Source organism: Ochotona princeps, chromosome 20 (genome assembly GCF_030435755.1).
Source record: "Ochotona princeps isolate mOchPri1 chromosome 20, mOchPri1.hap1, whole genome shotgun sequence".
NCBI lineage: Eukaryota > Metazoa > Chordata > Mammalia > Lagomorpha > Ochotonidae > Ochotona > Ochotona princeps.
Window position 1 is genome coordinate 13,599,951 of NC_080851.1, and position 20,531 is coordinate 13,620,481.

At 41.0% G+C, this 20,531-nt stretch overlaps 1 protein-coding gene across 5 annotated transcripts in view; it reads left to right on the forward strand.

The window, feature by feature from the left end:
• Positions 1–18,161, forward strand: part of GLCCI1 (glucocorticoid induced 1) — a 162,415-nt gene extending 144,254 nt beyond the window's left edge. For 2 of the 5 annotated variants that reach the window (XM_058678310.1, XM_058678311.1), the window contains exons 6-8: positions 2,037–2,247; positions 15,571–15,691; positions 16,745–18,159. In XM_058678310.1, coding sequence (XP_058534293.1) covers positions 2,037–2,247; positions 15,571–15,691; positions 16,745–17,090 — 678 coding nt within the window. In that variant the 3' untranslated portion in view covers positions 17,091–18,159. Of the gene's footprint in view, positions 1–2,036; positions 2,248–15,570; positions 15,692–16,744 lie in introns of all 5 variants that reach the window. The other 3 variants (XM_058678308.1, XM_058678309.1, XM_058678312.1) reach the window with 2 other exon arrangements.
• The last annotated feature ends 2,370 nt before the right edge of the window (positions 18,162–20,531 follow it).

Here is a 20,531-nt window from a genome sequence, read left to right on the forward strand (position 1 = left end):
CTGCTTGGTCTGCCATCATATTGCCACTAATGCTCCAGTCAGGGTACCACTAAGCATCAGTATATCCGGGTTTGAGCCCTGACTGTGATTTCAGATTCCACCTTTCTGCTAACATAGACCCTGGAAGGCAGTGGATGCTCTTATCAAGTAGTTAGGTTCTTGCCATTGGTATGGAAGACCTCGGTTGAGTTCCCAGCTCCTGATGTTGCCTCTTCCCCTTTTCTTCCCCTCACACCCCAGTACTGCAGGCATCTGGGAACTGAGCCGATTAGTAGAACTTGTCCCACTCTCCTTGTGTTTCTGCCTCTTAAATGAATACATTTAAAAGTAAATGAATATAAAGGTTGCTACTCTCCATATTGCTCAGCAAATGTGAGAAACTTGTGTATGTGTCCTTCCTGATGCTCCATGTGTGTTTATGTGTGTGGTAGCTCTTTTGTATATATTAAATCTTTAAATGGATTACTGTAATGTTTATGTCTCCTATTTGTTGACATTTAGATTGTTTTTTCATCACAGGTATTGTTCTACAAAATGGAGTATACTTTTATAAATAATCTCCTAGCAATGAAATTGATGAGTGTTAGTTTTACATTTAAAATTTTTATGAATATTGGGGCCTGCATTGTGGTACAACAGGGTTAAGTTATTGCTTACTAGATTAATATTCCATGTGAGTGCTGATTCAAATTCTAGCTGTTCCACTTCCAGTCTAATGCCCTCCTAATGGGCCTGGGAAAGCAAAAGAAGATGGCCCCCCGTCCTTGATACCTGACCACCCATCTGGAAGACCTGGATAGAAATCCAGGCTTCTGGCTTTTGTCTGCCCAGCCATGGCTCCTGGCCCGAATGACACATTGAAAGAAAGATTCAGTCTCTGTCTCTCTAACTCTGCCTTTCAAATAAATAACATTTTGATATTTCCAGAAACACCTCCTAAAAGATAGCATCACTTTGTTTTCTGTTGACGTTTGGTATTGTTTTGCTTTTATATATGTATACTGCCATCTCTTAGCTTTTTATCGTTAAATTTTTCTTTTAATACATTCACTAAAAGTTGGAGAAAAATAATGTAATGAATTAATGTTGGTCTATTTTTGAAAGATGAAATAATAATTCATGTATTTTTTTATTCCATAAGGATGCCAAAACTACTATAATAAGGAAACTTACTAAAATAGTTATTTAAAATAATTCATTATGATTTAGTAGCCATTTCAGAATTATTTTGGGATCAATTACAAACTTGTAACTAACAATTATTACAAATTTTGGATTCATCGTTAAGTGCGCCTCAGTTTTAATACATTAGAATACCTTCCCATAACTAAAAAGAAAATTGTCATGTTAACTATATTGATACTCGAAGACTTAGAAAGTTTTTCATTGGCTTTATATATAAATATGTAAGTTTCTAAAAAGTGTTTTGTAATTTTTCTAAGTCCCAATAAAGCAAAAGTTAATCAAAGAAGTTGGTATGTGTTACCCAGTTGCTGGTTAAGAAATGGAAATATATTCCTGTCTTCTAGAACGTTAAGATAAGAGTAAGGGAAAAATCTATACATGTAAATATTGATTTTTTTTTCACTTTTTCTTACCAGTAGGTCAGAGATGTTTGTGGCAGTTCCGTAAATTCACTCAATAAAGGTTTATTGGATGTCCACTCTGTAGCACATGGTGCTAGATGTCGGTGTCCACTCCGTAGGACATGGTGCTAGATGTTAGTGTCCACTCCATGCAGGACACAGACTAGATGTTAGAGGTGCAGTCTGAAACCCTCCTGGAGAGGAATCCTGGGGAGTTAGTTCTATGCTCTGATCCACACAGAGAGCTGTGGGATATTAAGACAAACAATTTGATTTGAAAGAACATTTTAGTTCAGTGAAGGTAATCTGTCTTCAAGTTAACTCAAGACATAGCTCCTCTGAATTATGGTGGTTCTAGTGATGGAATATGAAATCAAAGAAAACACCACGCATTTTCTCTATGATTTGCATGTGTTCTTATTCACATGCTTCGTGACGTTCCTCCTGCAGCCTCTGGACATCCCCGATGGTCGAAGAGCTCCGCTGCCTGCTCACTACCGCAGCAGCAGCACCCGCAGCATCGACACGCAGACCCCCTCTGTGCGGGAGCGCAGCAGCAGCTGCAGCAGTCTTTCGCCCTGTGTCTCCCCATTCTGTCCCCCGGGATCCCAGGACGGCAGCCCCTGCTCCACAGAGGATCTACTCTACGACCGTGATAAAGGTGAGAATGCAGCCCTCCAGGTGGAGGGGAGTGCTGGAGGGCCTGGCCCATTATGCTCTTTGTTTAGACCATCGCATCTTGTGTTTTTTTCCTTCTGTTGAATGGTGAGAATGTAAAAGATGGATTAATCTGGATTTGTTTGTTCATTAGTGTCACATGCTCCCTTCTTTGTGACTCTCAAAAACATCTTCCATAAATGTGTCAGAGAAGCACAGCGCATGGTTCTAAGAGTTAATGAAAACTTGTATAAAATAGAGTGCGTGAAGCTTCCTATCCTGGAAAACCCGGTCTGTCCCTCAGAGTGTGCCAGAACTGATTATTCAAACAATGCTTTATGTTTCTTGTGCCTAAAGTTAGATTTCATGATCAGGTTGATGTTGAAGGAAATTATCTTCAAAGGTTCTCTGAGGAGAGTAAATTTGTTTTTAACCAAGGATAAAGTGTAGTCAGTACGTCTGGGACAGCAGGGATGACATTAGAGCATGTAGGTGAAGGTCCCTGTCCAGGACCTGTGAGGCCAAGCTGTCCTGGAGTGTTTTCCCTGTGTGGTCATGCACTCATCTGCTGTTGCTGGCGGGGCTCTTCCTGTTTCTGGGCACCTTAGTGCTACCTCCTTTCAGAGCAACACCAGATTTTTATAACACATTAACTGCTTCTCATTATAAAATAATAGACCAATAGCAGCATATTTTTAAAAACACATAGAAGCTATATTTACAGAAATTTACAAGGTCTTGTTGTCAGTTTGTTTGGTTTTGTGGCACTGTTATTTGTAAGGTAACCAGATCTTAAATTCTTAGCCAAGTGAACTTTACCTGTGGATGCTTGTTAAGCTATTGCCTAGACGATGTAGCATGGAACACATCTGTCCAGGGAGTGTTCTTGCCCTCCCCCTAGATGTAGACACTCTTCTTTGATCAGAGATTTTTTTAAATCTCTATTTAAAAGAGTTTTTCCACACAAAGAGGAAGAGACAAAAAAGACAGGAGAAAGAGAGAGAGAAAGATCTTCCATTTGCTGGTTCTCTCCCATAAATGGCCACAGTGGCCAGGGCTGAGCCAGGCCAAAGCCAGGAGCCAGGAGCTTCATCAGGGTCTCCTATATGGGTGCAGGGACCCAAGCACTTGGGCCAGCCTCCACTGCTTTCCCAGTCGCATTAGCAGGGAGCTGGATCAGAAATGGAGCCACCAGGTGCCTGTATTAGAATCCTGCTAATGTGCCTGGCACATAGTCTAAGTATACCATTTAATACACATGAACTTGAGAGTCCATTGCGGTAGCCCAGTGGCTAATGTCCTTGCCTTGCATGTGCCTGTATGGGCGCCGGTTCATGTCCCAGCTACTTCACTTTGCATCCAGCTCCCTGCTTGTGGCCTGGAAAAGCAGTCAAGGACATCCCAAAGCCTTGGGACCTTGTACCCATGTAGGAGACCCAGAAAGAAGCTCCTGGCTTCAGATTGGCTCAGCTCTGGCCATTGTGGCCACTTGGGGAGTGAATCAAACAGAAGATCTTCCTCTCTGTCTCTCCTCTCTGTAAAATCTGACTTCCCAATAAAACAAATAATAAAATCCTTTAAAAAACACACAAACTTGAGATTCTATAGTAGGAATTAAAATGTTATCACAGATTGTGAAAATACTGGACAACGTGTATGATGCACCTAATTCCAGGGAGTGGCACACGGCAGGCATGTAGTAAGTTCTGAATGTTCCTGTTTTCTTCCACATTATAATTAAAAACAGAGTTTTGTATTTTGCATTTTGATACTAGTGGAAAAAGGAGTCTTGATCAGAATTCAGATTCTCAGATCTGGTTCTACCCACGAGGTAGATAATGAGTAGCTACAGCTCACAAGAGTTCTTTCAGTAATTTCTACATTTCAAATGGTATTTGTTATTTGTATCTCTTTTTCCTAGAGATTTTTATCATTTTAGCATGAGAAAGTATAATTGTGTCACTCTCCTGCCAGGCATACATACATAAATGTATGTGTGTGTGTGTGTGTGTATAATATATATAATAGGCAGGAGACATTATAACATAAAAGCTAAGAACAACACTGGCTTCTAGACCACCCAGGAATGCATCTGAATCCTGGAAGTTTTTAACATAAACCTGCAACAAACATCCAATATTCACTGAGTAGAGCTGCTGATGTAAAAATAAGCAGCATTGTTTATCAGCTGTCGGTCTCCTGATGAAGCGTCTCCTTCTCTCCCCCACCTAGTTTCCACCATTTAAACTCTGGCCATTTCTTAGATCAGTTAGATCTTTTCATTGCATCTTGCCTTTGCTTATAGGTCTTCCTCTATGCCCCTTTATCTTCCCATATCCACCACCTCCCTGCCTAACACTAATGTCTTTTCTATACTCTTCCTCTGGTTTTTGATTGATATGTAAAATGAGAACATTGTTCCTAAGGACACAATGTTTTCTCTAATAATTAAAAAAAATGTTTCTCACAGTTAGGATCACAGCACCTGCCTCATATCATTGTTGAGGTTAAGTGAGATCATTGAAGTAAAGTGCTTAACATAAGCTTTGGTAGACAGCCAGTAAGTGGTGGTGGATACTACCAATAGTGACTCTCAAAGTATCTTCAGAAATGATGGAGTTAGAGGAGACCTTTCAGATATTGTTTAAGACATTTGTCTATTTTCTACAAGATTACTGCAGTTTTAGAATTAAGACCTCATAACATCAATTTCTTAGCATAATTACTATATTTCACATGGAGGCATTTACTTAGTGATTTAGACCAAGTTGATATACTGTTACAGTGTGAAATTTCTGGTTCTCAAAATAATCAAAACGTATCGCTGAGAGAAAATTGAAATAATACCTGTCCCTTTTGTGTATGTATATTTACATGTGTGCTCATTTCCATTTAAGATTGGGAATAGACATTTATGTGTTTTCAACGGAGGCTACACTTCTACTTCATGTAAGGAACATAGTTGAGCATTTACTGTATGTCAAATGCTATACTGGAATGTGGAAAAATAGAGATGAATAAGATATCTGTCTAGAAGGAGTTTATAGCCTAGTAGGAAGTAATGAAATGTAAACAAATATGCTGCTATACAACTATATCTAGAATAATAAAAATGCAAAAACACTGTCAGTTTTACAATTTCTTCAATCATGTTGTGACGTTCAAAATGCAGAATAGTGTCTTACTCATAATTTATATATACAAAGTCCAAATTCTGAGTCTTGGGGGCTTTTAAAGATACAAATGTTCATAATATACACTATCTACAGTAAACTATAAGTTAATCTTTCATTTTATTTACTTGCAATTCAAAAAAAATACATGGAAGTATTGAAGTGATCTTACAGATTTTGAACATTAACTTTGAGAACAGAATGAATGCTATGATTGTGTCGTCAGCTTTGATAGTCTGTTCTAGCACCATATTCTGTATTTGGTGTAGAGAAGCGTTTTCCATCCAGAATGGCTACTCAGGATTCCCTTAGGAATTGGTTAGATATGCACAGGAGTGTATATAGCCAACTGTGAATGCAAAGGAACATTTAAGAGTTCATGGAAGATCCAGTTAAAAGAAAGTAGTTTTGATTCACAGAACATTGGAAGTATATGCCTAATTATTCATAATACACACATTCCATGAACTTTTTGAAAATTTCTCATATACATGGCTATCAAAAACTTTTGTCACCAAATGAATTTTAGTTATATTTTCTACGATTTTTGAAGTGCCTGCATAGATGCTCTTTGATGTGCTGATGAAGTGATTATTTTTCTGCTTCCTGTATGTTACATGTTCTTTACTGCCTTTGCTGATGTTATTTCTGCTGTTTCTGTCCTGTGTTCTCCATAGATCATGTATCAGTTGAGACTAAATAACTTTAGTTGAATAGTAACCCTCCCCCCTTATCTGCCCCATGGATGTTAATGGCAGTTTAAATATCCTGACTATAAACTGCAGCTATTGATAGGTTTATTTCTGGTGAGTCAATGGAAGCACTTTACTCTAGCTAACTACTGAGAGTTGTGTTCCAAGAGTAGTAAATTATTTGTGATGTAAACTATATTTCCTAAAGGAACAGTGTATTCTGTGTGGATGGAGTATCACTAGCCAATGCATATAATCTTATTTAACTCATGCTAAAACTTAACTGATAAATATTAACATTGCCCAACTTTGGGTGTTGAATGTCAGTTGCCCTTGGGCTCAGTAGAGACACAGGGAAGTGCTAACCTTCCAAGGTCTTGGGCTGATTCTAGGTACTAGGTAGATGTTTCAGACAGACAGCTTAGGGCATCTTTCTGTTTCTTTCTCCTTAATTTTGACCGTTTTTATTTTTTGAATCTCTAGGACTCTTGTCTTTCAAGCATTTTTTGACTTTTACCCTTATTGCATGGTAGCCTTTGATCTTTCAAGTGGCCTAATCAGAAATTTTGTGGCACTTACTTTTTTTGGTTTTGTTATGAGAACACATTCAGTAGATAGCCTGCTGCTGGCCACCACACCTCGAAAATCACTGTTTTTGAACCTGGCTCTGTGTATTAGAAGAGTATCTCTGTATAGTTCCACAGTGCTCAATATCCCAAGAGGATCTGTTGGCAGTGAAGTGACAGAAAGCAAAGACATTGTTCCTCAGAAATTCCATATGTTAGAGCTGATTTATTCTAGATTTGTGACCCTAAGGTCATTTTTTTTTTCATTTCCCTATTTCAAGCAGGATCTAAATTGGATACTTTCCCATTTTCTAACAGCATTCAGTAAATACTGCTTTCTCCTCTTCGTAAAAATATTTAGAGTTGTACCTATTGCAGATTTTGTAATAGCTATCTGCAGTTATAACTTAAATGTAAAATCACTTGGTAAATATACAGCTCACTTCTGTCACAGATAAGAGTCTGAAATATAAGCAAATCAAAATGTTCTAACATGGCTTCTATAGCTTCATGTATTTCACCTAATCTGCAGCAGTAGGGTACCTGTTTTGGTTATTGCTTTATTCTAAGCAATTACATTACGCCAACTATGGTGGAGTGTTCAGTGTGAATCTTCTTTGAGTTGGTATGCCCATCCTCTAAGGATGTACTTTTATAGCCGTGTATATAGTTTTGAGGCAAAGCATTAAAGAATAGCCAGTTTATGCTATAGGTTTTGGGGGAAAAGAATACAGGAAGTTCAAATTTCTTATTGAAATTAGAAGAAAGGAAGTAATTTGCTAAAACCTGACTGACCTTCCCTGTCTCTCAATTGAGTGGGTAGCAAGTAAACTCTAACTACCAATGGGGAAAAAGCAGAGAGCATCGTGTAGGTCAGAGGAAAAGGGAATATGTTGGATTTTTCATCCATGTATCTGTGTGTTTAGAATTAATGACTCATACAGGCCACTGCTTACACTCTGTATCCTTTGCGACTAACAGGAGACAGACACAATGAAGCTGTAACCCTTTCTTTAGAACTGTAGAGTGTTGGGCCCGGCAGCGTGGCCTAGCAGCTAAAGTCCTCACCTTGAACGCCCTGGGATCCCATATAGGCGTCGGTTCTAATCCCGGCAGTTCCACTTCCCATTCAGCTCCCTGCCTGTGGCCTGGGAAAGCAGTTGAGGACGGCCCAATGCATTGGGACCCTGCACCCGCGTGGGAGACCCGGAAGAGGTTCCAGGTTCCTGGCTTTGGATCGGCGCGCACCGGCCGTTGCGGTCACTTGGGGAGTGAAACATCGGATGGAAGATCTTCCTCTCTGTCTCTCCTCCTCTCTGTATATCTGACTTTATAATACAATAAATAAATCTTTAAAACAAACAAAACAAAAGAACTGTAGAGTGTTACGCTGGAAGGAACTTGATCATCTAGTCACCTCAGATCCCTAATGAGGACACCAGAGTCTAGGTGGATAAAAATTTAGTGAGGCATATAGCACGACAGTAACGAACCCTGACTTCTTGCAGCAGCTGGGTTGAACCCTGGCTCCACCACTTACTAGTTATATGTCTCTGGAGAAGTTACTTAGCTTGTCTGTTAGTTTCCATGCATGTACTTTGGGAATTGTTGCTTCATGGAATTATATTAATGTGCTTAGGCTATCTTACTTGTGATTTTCCCTGTAAGATATCACATACCACAATCCTTTGAGTAGGTGACATTGTTGTTATATGAAGAGTGAGAATCTAGTACTTAGAAAATTAGCTTTTCTAGCTTCTGTGGAATTCAGATGCCAACAAAGATCTTCTGTAGGAACCTCGTACAACATCTGGCTTTGCAGAAGACATTCAGCTGTAAAAGGGCCTGGTGTGTGGAGAACAGTAAGAAATTGTGTGCCTGGAGCCTGGGGGTAAATGGTAGGGAGTAGAAAGCTGTGAGAGTGGAGAGACAGAAAGACCAGCATTTTATAAGGAACTTTGTATGTCTCGCTGTGAGAAGTGAAGGGCCGAGCGGAGATCTCTGTCAGCTAAAGCTTATGACCAGTTTAGCAGTGTAGTAGTTCAGGAGGAACTCAAAAAAGCAGACACAGGAGAACAAGACAAGATGCTGTTTTAGTAGCATGGTCCTATAGTGTTCAAACATTGCATGCTCATGTTAGCAATTCTGAATCGGGCTCTAAATTCATGCATTTCTAAGTTACATATATGTGTAACTCATTCTGGAACTTACGTGAATGTTTGTAAAATCTGTCTTTAAAGATAGAAAATATGTACAGATATATTTATATATTCTTCCCGCATGTCAGCAGATGTTTTTCTGCCTCAGTTATAAGCCAAGGAAGGATAGCAGCTGCCAAGGAGTTGGAAGAAAGGGCTGAAGATAAAGGAGCAGCTTCGATGGCCAGTGTACCCTGCTGAGGGCGGGGAAGCAGCTGAGGAGATGATGGGAAAGTCCCAGTGCCAGAGATGTCCACAGTGATTCTTGAGACTAACAGAGTAGTGAATACTGGAAAAGGATGAGGCTGTAATGGGATCTCCTAAGTTCAAGGTTCCACATTGGTTTCTGGTAAAAGATGTCCTAAGGCCATTTCTCTTTAGCAAGAGTTTTTGTGAAAAAGAGGTGGGGCTGGCAGAATGCTGAGTTTTATCTACTGTTACATCAAGGCAGAATTTCTCGCTGGTTTGTTTTGGTCTGTGTTTGGTTAATAACTATAAAAATGCAATGACATTTTTGTTAGAATTTGAAGTGTTTCTTTTTTCTCTCCTGTAGAACGTTAAAGGCAGTTTGATACTTGAGAAGAAATTTATTTCAGTTTTTTAAAATGTTTTTCTTGATGTCCCAAGAAATTGTTCATTTAAAACACTGGAAGATATAAAAACTAAGACAGTATTACAATGATTTTCCTGACATCCTTAAATACATTGCTGTTCACGATATATAATTACTTATGTGACGTTATTTTCAGCTTAGCTAGTTTTACCATGAGTTAGATAAACAACTTTCTTTGAGATGTGATTTGCTTTCATTTAGTTATCAGGTCAGATTCAGGGTAGGTAGTCAGCATACAGGTTACTCCGAGGCTGAGTTAGAACCAGAAAGTGACAGCATTGTTCTGTATGTCAGGATTGTGTTTGGAAGAAACACCGTACCCACAGTGAGTGATTATTTAACTCATAGATTGGTATTATTTATTTATTTATTTATTTATTTATTTATTTTTTACAGATTTTATTATTACTGAAAAGCCGGATATACAGACAGGAGGAGAGACAGAGAGGAAGATCTTCCATCCGATGTTTCACTCCCCAAGTGAGCCGCAACGGGCCGGTACGCGCCAAACCGATGCCGGGACCAGGAACCTCTTCCAGGTCTCCCACGCGGGTGCAGGGTCCCAAAGCTTTGGGCCGTCCTCTCCTGCTTTCCCAGGCCACAAGCAGGGAGCTAGATGGGAAGTGGAGCTGCCAGGATTAGAACCTGCGCCCATATGGGATCCCGGGGCTTTCAAGGCGAGGACTTTAGCCGCTAGGCCACGCCGCCGGGCCCGATTGGTATTATTTAACTCATAGATTGGTATTCACTACTTAGTGAATTTAATGATAAAATATAAAGCAGCCCCTACACGTTACAAAGTTTACATTAATAATTTTAACATTTGGAATCTGTTGAGTGCTAGCTTTTTTTTTAATCTGACTTGAAACAAATTGCAAATAAGTAGTGAAATGTGATGTCATTGTTGTTCTTACCCTTTGTTGACTGCAAAATTTATATCAGTTTCATAAAGGATTAAATTCAAAATTTGAGAGACGCTGTTGAAGCTATTTATAAAAGCTAAATATAATTAACTAAAAATGTAAAGTTTTCTATGCATTTTGTAGTGGTCTACTCAGTTTTAAAAGCTTACTGTCAAGAAATTCTGTGTAATTATTAATGTGTTTATTCCTGATTTCATTAGCCCATCAAACCACAAGACAGTTGGTAGTTTCACTTCCTAAAGCAGAACAAGCAGTGTGCACAGTAAGGTTAGTAATTTTGCTTAGGTTCAGGTTTGTCAGTCTTATTTCTAATCCGAGACTCTGGGCTAACCTGTATGCTTTTATTATCCCTTGGTATGTCACTTACTATAATGGTGGCTACGTTAGTTAGCCACCTGGGAAAGACAGAATAAGAAACACATTCGGGCCTGGGGGCGTGGCCTAGCGGCTAAAGTCCTCACCTTGAATGTGCTGGGATCCCATATGGGCGCCGGTTCTAATCCCGGCTGCTTCACTTCCCATCCAGCTCCCTGCTTGTGGCCTGGGAAAGCAGTCGAGGACGGCCCAAAGCTTTGGGACCCTGCACCCGCGTGGGAGACCCGGAAGAAGTTCCTGGTTCCCGGCATCGGATTGGCATAGCACCAACCCGTTGCGGCTCACTTGGGGAGTGAAACATCGGATGGAAGATCTTCCTCTCTGTCTCTCCTCTACTCTGTATATCCGGCTTTCCAATAATAATAAATCTTAAAAAAAAAAAAGAAACACATTCTCTTATTATTGCTGTTTATCCTGGCAAACTCTTCTTTGCACAGGGCTGTAGACTTAAGACATTGGCTTGAATTTCAGGATGATAGGTAGCTGTATTCGAAAAAATGACGTCATGAGCTGGCCGAGCCCGTGCCAAGCAGTGATAAGCTTAGAGGAAGTTTTCAGATATTACTCTTGGTTTCCTCCAGAAATTAAATTTTATCTTCATGTGCTTGATTACTCAATAGAGTAAAATATTTCTGTAACCTTCATCTGCTGAGAGAATAGGCACTTAATTTCTGAATGCCTCACCTTTTTAAATTAGTAAATTGGAATTTGAATTCACATATCTTTAAGATGTATTTATTTACATTGGAAAGCCAGATCTACTAAGAGAAGGAGAAAGAAAGATCTTCCAACCACTGGCTCACTTCCCAGAATGACCGGAATGGCTGGAGCTGAGCCAATCAGGATCCAGGAGCCTCCTCCAGTCTCCCATGTAGGTACAAGGTCCCGAGGACTTGGGCCATGTTCCACTGCTCCATCAGGCCACAGGCAGGGAGCTGGATGGAAGTGGAGCAGCCAGGACATGAACCGGTGCCAGTACAGGATGCTGATGCTTGAAAGTAGAGGAGGAATTGAACCACTGTGGTGGCTGAAAGCTTCCTGTGTTTCTGGGACTTTCATAATCCTTTTGCATAAGTTTTTCAAGCCATCTTCTTGAGTTATTCTAGTTATTCTTATTAAAAGAAAAAAAAATAGCAGGGTTCAGCGTTAGCACTACATCAAGCTAGGCCCACGAAGGATTAAAGTAACCTGATTCTGAAAAGCTTTTCTTAAATCTTTTCACTATTGGTTCTCAGAAATTTGGCTGCATTTCAGATGTCATTTAGATTAACTGAAAATGTCTAGGCTCTTCCCCAGGTTAACTAATTCAGAATCTTTAAGACATAAAGTGGACACTGGTATTTTTAAAACATCTGATGAGTACAATGTGAAACTAGGGTTAAAACCACTATTGAGTTTTATTTGCTTTGGAATTTTGCTTAATTTGGTAAATAACATGAAACATGAAACTCTTAGACTTGGGACTAGAACAGAACCTTAGCAAACACCCACTTGGATAAGTGAATTCACTTTAATATATATATGATTTTTTAATATTGGAAGTGAAAGTATTGGCCACAGAATTTAATATACCAGAAATAATGAAGACCACTTCTGAGAAAGTAAGAAAACTCTTAAGCTATAAAAATACACACAGAGACAAACTTGAGGTGCAGCAGTTAGCATGTCACTTCAGACACCTGTGCGTTGAAGGGCCTAGGGTTGGAGTCCCGCTGCGCTTCTAGTTTCCTGTGGATGGTAGATCTGCATTGCCATCCTGGCTGCCAGCTTCCGCCTGTCTCAGGCATCGCTGTCGGGCATCTGGGCAGTGCTTCGGCAGATAGAAACTCTTGTTTCCTGTCTGATTCCGTCTCTTACTCTCTGGATGTTCCTGTCTTTGTCTACCCTTCAAATTAAAAAATCAAATATTTTTACAGTACACACAGTTTAATGATTTTATTCGTGCATGAAATTCCAAGTGTTAGTAGCTTTGCAAGTTTTTCATTATGATGGTTAGTTTCACCAGTTGATATTGGCTGTGTTTGGAGACAAACAGTAACATTTAATTTCAACTGTATTTGCAGACATGATCAAGCATTTTTTCCATGTAGGATAATAGAATCAGAATTTTTACCATGCTTACAAACAAAAAGATTGAATTATGATTACCATGAGGCATTGTGCCCTGAGCAGGCTTGCTTACCTCATGTTTATAATGTTCTGTTGTTACAATGTGGTTAATAAATTCAACATTGGGCTTTGAATGAATAAGTGAATCATACATTCAGGTCTGGAATAGGTTGGTCATAAGGGTTGATTTTAAGCATGCCAGTTTGTAAAGCAAATATATATGTTGTTCCTTCACAGAATTTGCAGTTTGGGAGTAGAAATTTCTTGAATTATAGAGAAGCTGAGAGAGGCAGTTGTGTGGCAGGTAAACAGCCACGCCCGAGCTGAAGCCACAGAGTGCCTGCCTCCAGGCCCGGGCCTTGTGCAGTCTGAGGACAAACTCAGATTGACAAGCATTGTTTATAGATCGACTACTTCCTTTCAAGCCTTGTATTTCTTTACCAGCAAGCATTATAAATATAATAATAGTTGTAAATATAATTAGTTACAATAGTAATAAATATATAATAGTTATAAATGTAATAGTTACAAATATCAGTTAAAAACCAAGTAAGTTTTATTGAGAAGACAGAACTATAATAACATTGAGTAGGCTAACAATATACTTATTTGATTAAAGTTAATTTCTTCCAACTGAAAAAACTTGGAAAATAAAGTTTCTGTAGCTAAAACTCTAAAAAATACATTGGTAGCATCTGGAACAAAAATCTCATCAGACATCAGATTGTTAATAGGAACATATCAGTTTTACAGATTATGCAGCTCATACCTCACTTTCAACTCTGAAGAAGTCCCTGGAAGCTGTCAGTGACGTTGGGAAGGCAGGATGTGGTCGGCCTGCTAATGCAGGAAGGAGGAGCAGGTGCCTGACTCTACCTGTGGCCCCCGCAATTACATGGAGGACCGTGACAGTGGCCCACATGCTTTCCTGACTGGAGAGCAGGCTGGCTCCATCCCTGCTGATGGAATAGTGGACTTACTGTCATGGCGCATGTGGTTTGGCGCTGACTCTGTGCACCTGCCCGGGCCCTCTGTGCCCAGTGGTCTCTGGAGGCGTCTCATGCAGTATCTGCTTACTTGTCACCCTGCTCGCATGGACTTCTTTTGCATGGTTTGTTGCCGCTTGGATCTTAGAGGTCACAGTGTATTTTTTGGTAGGATAAAAAGTCAGAAGCCTCCTGCTTTCCAGTTTTTGAGCAATCCCAAGAGTTTAGAGAGCTGCACATTGAGCCCCAGTCAGGCCTGCCATCGTCCGGGGGGAAGCACTTACTTACTCTTCCTTCTCCGCCCCAGTTGTACGAGCAGGGTATAGGATACCTGTGAATCTAAGCAGATCTCAAATCTGAATTACACGTGAAGAAACCCAACTTCATTCCCAGATTTAATTCCTTCTAAGAGACTATTCTATATTAAAGACCTATGTAACAGTGATAAAAAAATGATAGTTTTCTAATTCCCCCAGTGCTGTGGCCTTGTTATTTTGCAGGCAATGATCCCATCCAGAGATGTCACAATATTAAAAAATAAGCGCAGGTTTGCATTCACCAAGGCTGACCATATGCCTTGTCCGTCATTCACAAAATAAAGCATCAGTGTGCATCCCAAATCTACTACATTAATGATTAGAAAAATGTTCCTGTTACTCAGTGTCTGAATGTTGGACTGTTTGCTGTATGCTAAACTAAAGCAGCTTACGAAAATTATGACAAATATAATTATGGTGCTAATGCAGTCTTTCAAAACAGATGAAAATAATAAATGTCAGTCAATCATGTGCTTAGCATTTTAACAGTTGGGATTAGTTTGCATTAAGTCAGAATTGGTATAAATAGTACCATTATATTCACACAAATATGTTACTGACTTTACAACTTGGCATCTTACAAAGATAATAACACATTTTGGTGGATTTGAATTTCCAACATCCTTTGCCAGGTAGGAAAGGGAGATTGCATATAGGTTTTATGTTTTTTTTATGAATAGACCATTTTGCTTTTGGTCAGAAGTAAAGAGGAAAACATATTCAGTAGAGATGTTTTTGGATCTCTCATGTCTTCCAGCAGCAAAAACTGCAAAGTGTGTTGAAAAAGCCCTTTTTAGAGGCATTTTCAAGAAGGCCAGTTTCAGAGGAAGTCACTTTTTTCTGGGGGCCAGATGGGAGGGGTGTGTGAGCCCTGTGTCTCCCTGCCTGCATGCCACTTGTAGTGTTGAACGAAGCAACATTTCTGTGAAGAACGTTTGTAATGAAAATTATTTCACATGCCAAAATTTTTCATTTAAATTGCTTGGACAGAGAGAAAGTTGCTAGAAGACTCCTTGTGACTGTAATCTCTGGTGGTTCCTGTGCTCACGCGTGCTACGCCACTCCCATTTCTGAAATACACAGTAAATGGCAAGCTTGTTGAGCATTACAGTTGTGCTTTATTCCAAATGTTGTTTTCTGAACCAGAATGTTCTGCTCTTGCATTCTGTGATGATGTAGCAGGTTACCACTGCACTGAGTTTGTGTTTGAAACATGTTCACTGCCCAGGGGCGACTGCAGCGACTCCTCCATGAGAGAGCTCTGTGATGGAGGCAGAGGGACAAGCGTGGATAAGTTGTGCAAAAGGCTCTTTGTGGGGGATCAGTTTAAAAGCGCTCTCAATCACTAGTTAATATAACTGCTTTAAATTTACAGACAGTGGGAGTAGCTCACCGTTACCCAAGTATGCTTCATCTCCCAAACCAAACAACAGCTACATGTTCAAACGGGAGCCCCCCGAGGGATGTGAGCGAGTGAAGGTCTTTGAGGAAATGGCGTAAGTAATGTCTTTTCTGTCAGCTGGGACCTGCAGAGCTGTGAAGCTGTTTACTGAGGCCAGTTGATCTCAGATGAAACAACTACTCCATCCAGCTGATAATGTGTTTCCAGAGCAAATATGAGCAGAGAATGGAGAGGGCTAAAGAGACCCCACTGAGGGGAGATTGGATAAGGAGCTTGTGGATTCACCCCTACTACCTACAACCTCCATTGTAAATAATTATTATTTCAAGAACTCTGTTAATTTAGATGGCCAACAAAAAGACATTTGGGAACAAAGTTAATACCCATGTGTGACTAAAGTGTATTTCACCAGCCCAGGGGAAGACATCTCCACCCCCTATCTCACCGCCCCCGTGGACATGTGTAGCATGTTATTCATGGAACTCAAATTTTCTGTTGACAGATTTAAAAGGAATTTTTGCAGTTGTAATATGTTGAAGTTAGAAATGAGAGGAAGAGGTCATTTGGAGCTTGGGGAGACAGCGTGGCCCTGGGACGCACGGCCCCTTGTCCTGATGGGGGTGCCAGGTCGGGGCTGCTGGAAAGAGACGAGGCTTGTAGGAGCTGATGGCTTAGCTCTTGGCATGGAAGGAGGCGGGGGATGTGGACCCTCATCGGCCACAGCGACAGTCCGTGCTAGTGACATCTAGAGACACAGGCAGAGGAGGCAGTCGGTGCGGAAAGCCAGACGCCTGATGGGTAATGGCTTCAGTGTACTTTTTCCTTAACAGAAAAGGTCATTCTTACCTCGCATAATCTTCACCTACTATGTAGGAGGTTTTTGCATCTTCCTAAATGATTGGAAGCAAGCCAGTGATCTCTAAAAATGTTTGTCCTCCCATCCTTTGGAAAATCCTGAGTGTGGAGTATCACTCAGTGCTGTGTCCACGAGTGGCCTGCCAGCTGACCTGTGCTATGGAAGATGTTTACCCACCATGTACACGTCCCCTTCCCTGCCATTCACATTTGAGCTGTTTTTGAGAACGCCACTTGGTTCAGAAGTGTCGATGATTTTAATTGTAAGCCTAATTTTGTTTTATGATTTTAGGTCTCGCCAGCCTATCTCGGCCCCTCTCTTTTCATGTCCTGACAAAAACAAGGTTAATTTCATCCCAACTGGATCAGCTTTCTGTCCTGTAAAACTTCTAGGCCCTCTCTTACCTGCCTCTGACCTGATGCTCAAGAACTCTCCGAACTCCAGCCAGAGCTCAGCCCTGGCCACTCTCACCATGGAGCAGCTCTCCTCCCGGGTTTCCTTGACTTCCCTTTCTGAGGACACCAGCCCAGCAGGCCCCACAGAGGCCTCGGTCCCGCAGCCAGCCCAGCAGCAGCAGCTCCTGCAGGAACTGCAGGGCGAAGAGCCCCTCGCTGCGCAGAGCTTTGTGGTCATCTAACGCCCAGCGGTAGGGGGGAGCCGGCCTCCTCCCACCTTGCTCAGATGAGGCCTCTGTCTGCATGGAGTGATAGGCTTTCCAAACACCACTGACTCCACCAACGAAACACTCGGCAGCGTCATCAAGTATCTTCACACTGATCTTGGCAGGGACGGGACTCCTATCCAGCAGATTTTGTGGAAAGCAGTAATGCTTGTGAAATGTGTGTGTCATTCAGCATTTTAAGTGGAGACTATGCATTTCATAGTATGTTTGACAAATTAGTACTGTGTCCTGTGTTTTGTTCCAAATTCTTCAGTATAAATAAGCTCTATATCAAAAAGTTGCCTGTCTAAATAGAAAATGTCTTGCTGTGTTTTGTCCTATGGAAAATACTGTACTTCAGGATTATGTTTACAATTGATCCAGGTGTTTGTTCTAACTTCTGTAACACATACAATGCAAAAAATGGCCACAACAATTGCACAGTGCCCACCCTATGGCCTAGCTTCAGGTACTTCAGTTGAAGTCTAAACTCAGGTAACTTGGAATGTATATCATATTGGGATATTAAATATTTCACAGCTAAAAAGCTAAAGAGGGAACATCACTCTTCTGCCTTTCCTTATTTTATGCATTTCCTTTTCCTCGTTACATTCCACATTCTTAGAATAAGCAGTGCATTCAACCCAAGAAGGAGAGTCCTGGACATGGGTGAACATGAGAACCAGCAAATCTGTGGTGTGTGACATCGCTTTTGTCATGTGGTTTGAGTAAAACAACTGTCGCATTTACTGTTTCAGCATGTGTCCGTGTGGCTTTTGTTCAAGTTCAGGTGTTGCTCAGTAAGTGACTGTTACATTGTTGCAAATGAAGTGTTGAGTACTAGACTGTTTGTAAACATTCCTCATCCTGTGTGATGAAGTGGAAACCTGGGAGTGTCTAGGTTTCATTGTAAAGCAAGTGAAGTTTCACAAGGAATAAGGTTGGATTTTCTCTTGATGTTATTCAGAGCCCTGACTGCTGCCTGCTTAGCTAAAGGCATCTTTGTGTTTAGTTTCTCTTTGGAAGACGGTTTCATTTGTAGATTTGGACACAACTCCCTTGTGGTGACTGCTCAAGCAGTCCCGGTGCCTCGGCTCAGTCACAGCGAGAATGAGGGGATCTCAGATTGACACACGATAAGAAAGCAAGTTATCTGGTGACTTAGAAAAGCAATTATTTGAAGCAATCTTATTTAAGCCTCACGTAAGACTATCATGAATAGTTTAAAGATTTGGGGAGTGTAACAACCTCTGTCCAGATAAACAGCCTTGAACTTGCAGTCAAGTTCTCCAGAGAGGTGAGCAGGCAGGCCCGGATACTGCTGACTGGGCAAGGGTGAACAGATTGGTAGGTGTTGTTTTCAGTGGCACAGAGTGTCCACGAGTTCAGGGGAATGCGTGCGTTTTGACTCAGGCTTGAGTTCTGGGAAACCTGGCGTTGTTTGCTCCGCACGTCACGCCCCGGACCTGGGCGTCGCAGGAATGAGGGCGCCCCCTGTTAGAGGCGCTTCATTGCCTTCAGCCACCCCTGAGCTACTCTTTGTTTTGGGTATTTTCTAAGGATGCTGAAGAATAATGGAGGGGATAAAAAGGGAAGTAACACCATTGATTTTTTTTTTTTTTAAAGAAAACTAGGTGTGTGTGTGTGTGTGTGTGTACACATGTTTTGTGTATTGTTGTCATGATCCCAATTATCTCCACCAAAGTGTGCAGTACTCTCCCGAAGGCGGCGGGCTCCTTCCCCTTGCTCAGTGTTATGTTGTAGGAGACTGTCATGCAGACAATGACTCAGTTTACTTTTGCCATTCTTCACAGGGGAACCTTTTCAGTCTTTCCAACAGCAGACACCTTTAACCCTAATAATCTCAGGCCTTGATGAAAATACTATATTTTGTAGATTATGGTTAAAGGGAGAAAATTCCTAGTTCTGTATGATAAATATGAGCTCCATTTAACTTCTGCTGTCCGGTTCGACATCAGCTGATCAGTCTTGTGATCTGGTTTTGTCCAACTAAGATGCAATAGTATCAATTTCAGAAAGATGGACTCAATATGCTTTTCTGGTAATGAAATCTGATGTACGATATTTATAGTGACACGTGCTTTTATTTTTCTCATGAAAAACTAAATATTAATTGTGTTGTACATTTGTTCTTAGCATATATTAAAGTTTTGAACCAAATGTGTTAAAGCTTACGCTTTGCCATGTAAATTTCCCAGAAGTTGTCGAGCTCAAATGTATCCTACACCCAGCTGTAGAAATTTGTCAGCAGTTGTTTAAATTTTGTATATAGTTGTACTGTTTAATTCTGGCCACTGCGCTGAACAGTATTGAGTTATCAGACAATATGGCTTTACACGAGGAAATGTGTGGCTTCTGTTTTGTATTTTTTCAGTAGAGAAGTTCCTGTGTCTTATTTAAATAAAGTTATTAGTAAAACTGGACTGCTTCTCATGCATCCTTTTTTCTTTTTTTGAGCGACTGGGGCGACGTGCTGTGGGGTGGAGATGAACTCGGCTAGAGTGACAGCGGGGCTCAGTGACGCCGAAACCCCAGCTGTGTCTGGGGCTGCGGGTGTCCACGGGTTCCAGTTTGCTCACTTGGTCTTCTCTTGATGTCGAGTTTGCACACGTGCTGTTGCGAGCCGAGAAGTTCTGTGTCTGTGAGTCAGCGGGGTGTTTCCGAGGAAGCACTGTGTCCACCTTAGCATCCTCATGCACTTACAAAAATTTAAAAGCTGGGTCAGTGTTGTGGCATTTCAGAGGAAGCTGCCACTTGCAGTGCTGGAATCCCATGCGGGCTCCAGTTTGTGATGCTCCACTTCTGATTCCTCTGTACCGATGGCCTGAGAAAAGCTGAGATAGATGACCCTGCCAGTCGCCCAGGAAACCCAAATAAAGCCACTGGCTTCAGCCTGGCCCAGTGCTGGCCACTGCAGCTGTCTGGGGAATGAAGCAGCATATAGAACAGTCTTTCTCTTCCTCTTTTCCTCCCTCCCTCCCTCCCTCTCAGGCTATAACTTTGTCAAAATAAATTTGAAATAATAATTAAAACAAATTCAGTGAAATCACTTCAAAAAGAAGGTGCATATTTCTTCAGAGAAGAAATTCTTTATTATTTTTTTTTCTTTATTGAGGTTGAGAATATAGGCGTTGGTGTTAACTCCCATACTGGAGTAAGGGCCAGCATCGTCAGCCCTTTGGAAGCACAAAAACAAGTCACGTTGAGAAATGATTCACTAGCATGTTATTCATTTCCAAAACATCTCATCAAAGAGACTGATAAGGTTTGACCTTTAAATCCAACCGAAAAGTGACCATATAAAAACTGTTGCCTGAGAAACTTCAATTAGTGAAAACTAGTTACTTAATGGAGCAAGCCTCACTCCAGGGTTCATCCCTAAAAGGCCACAGTGAC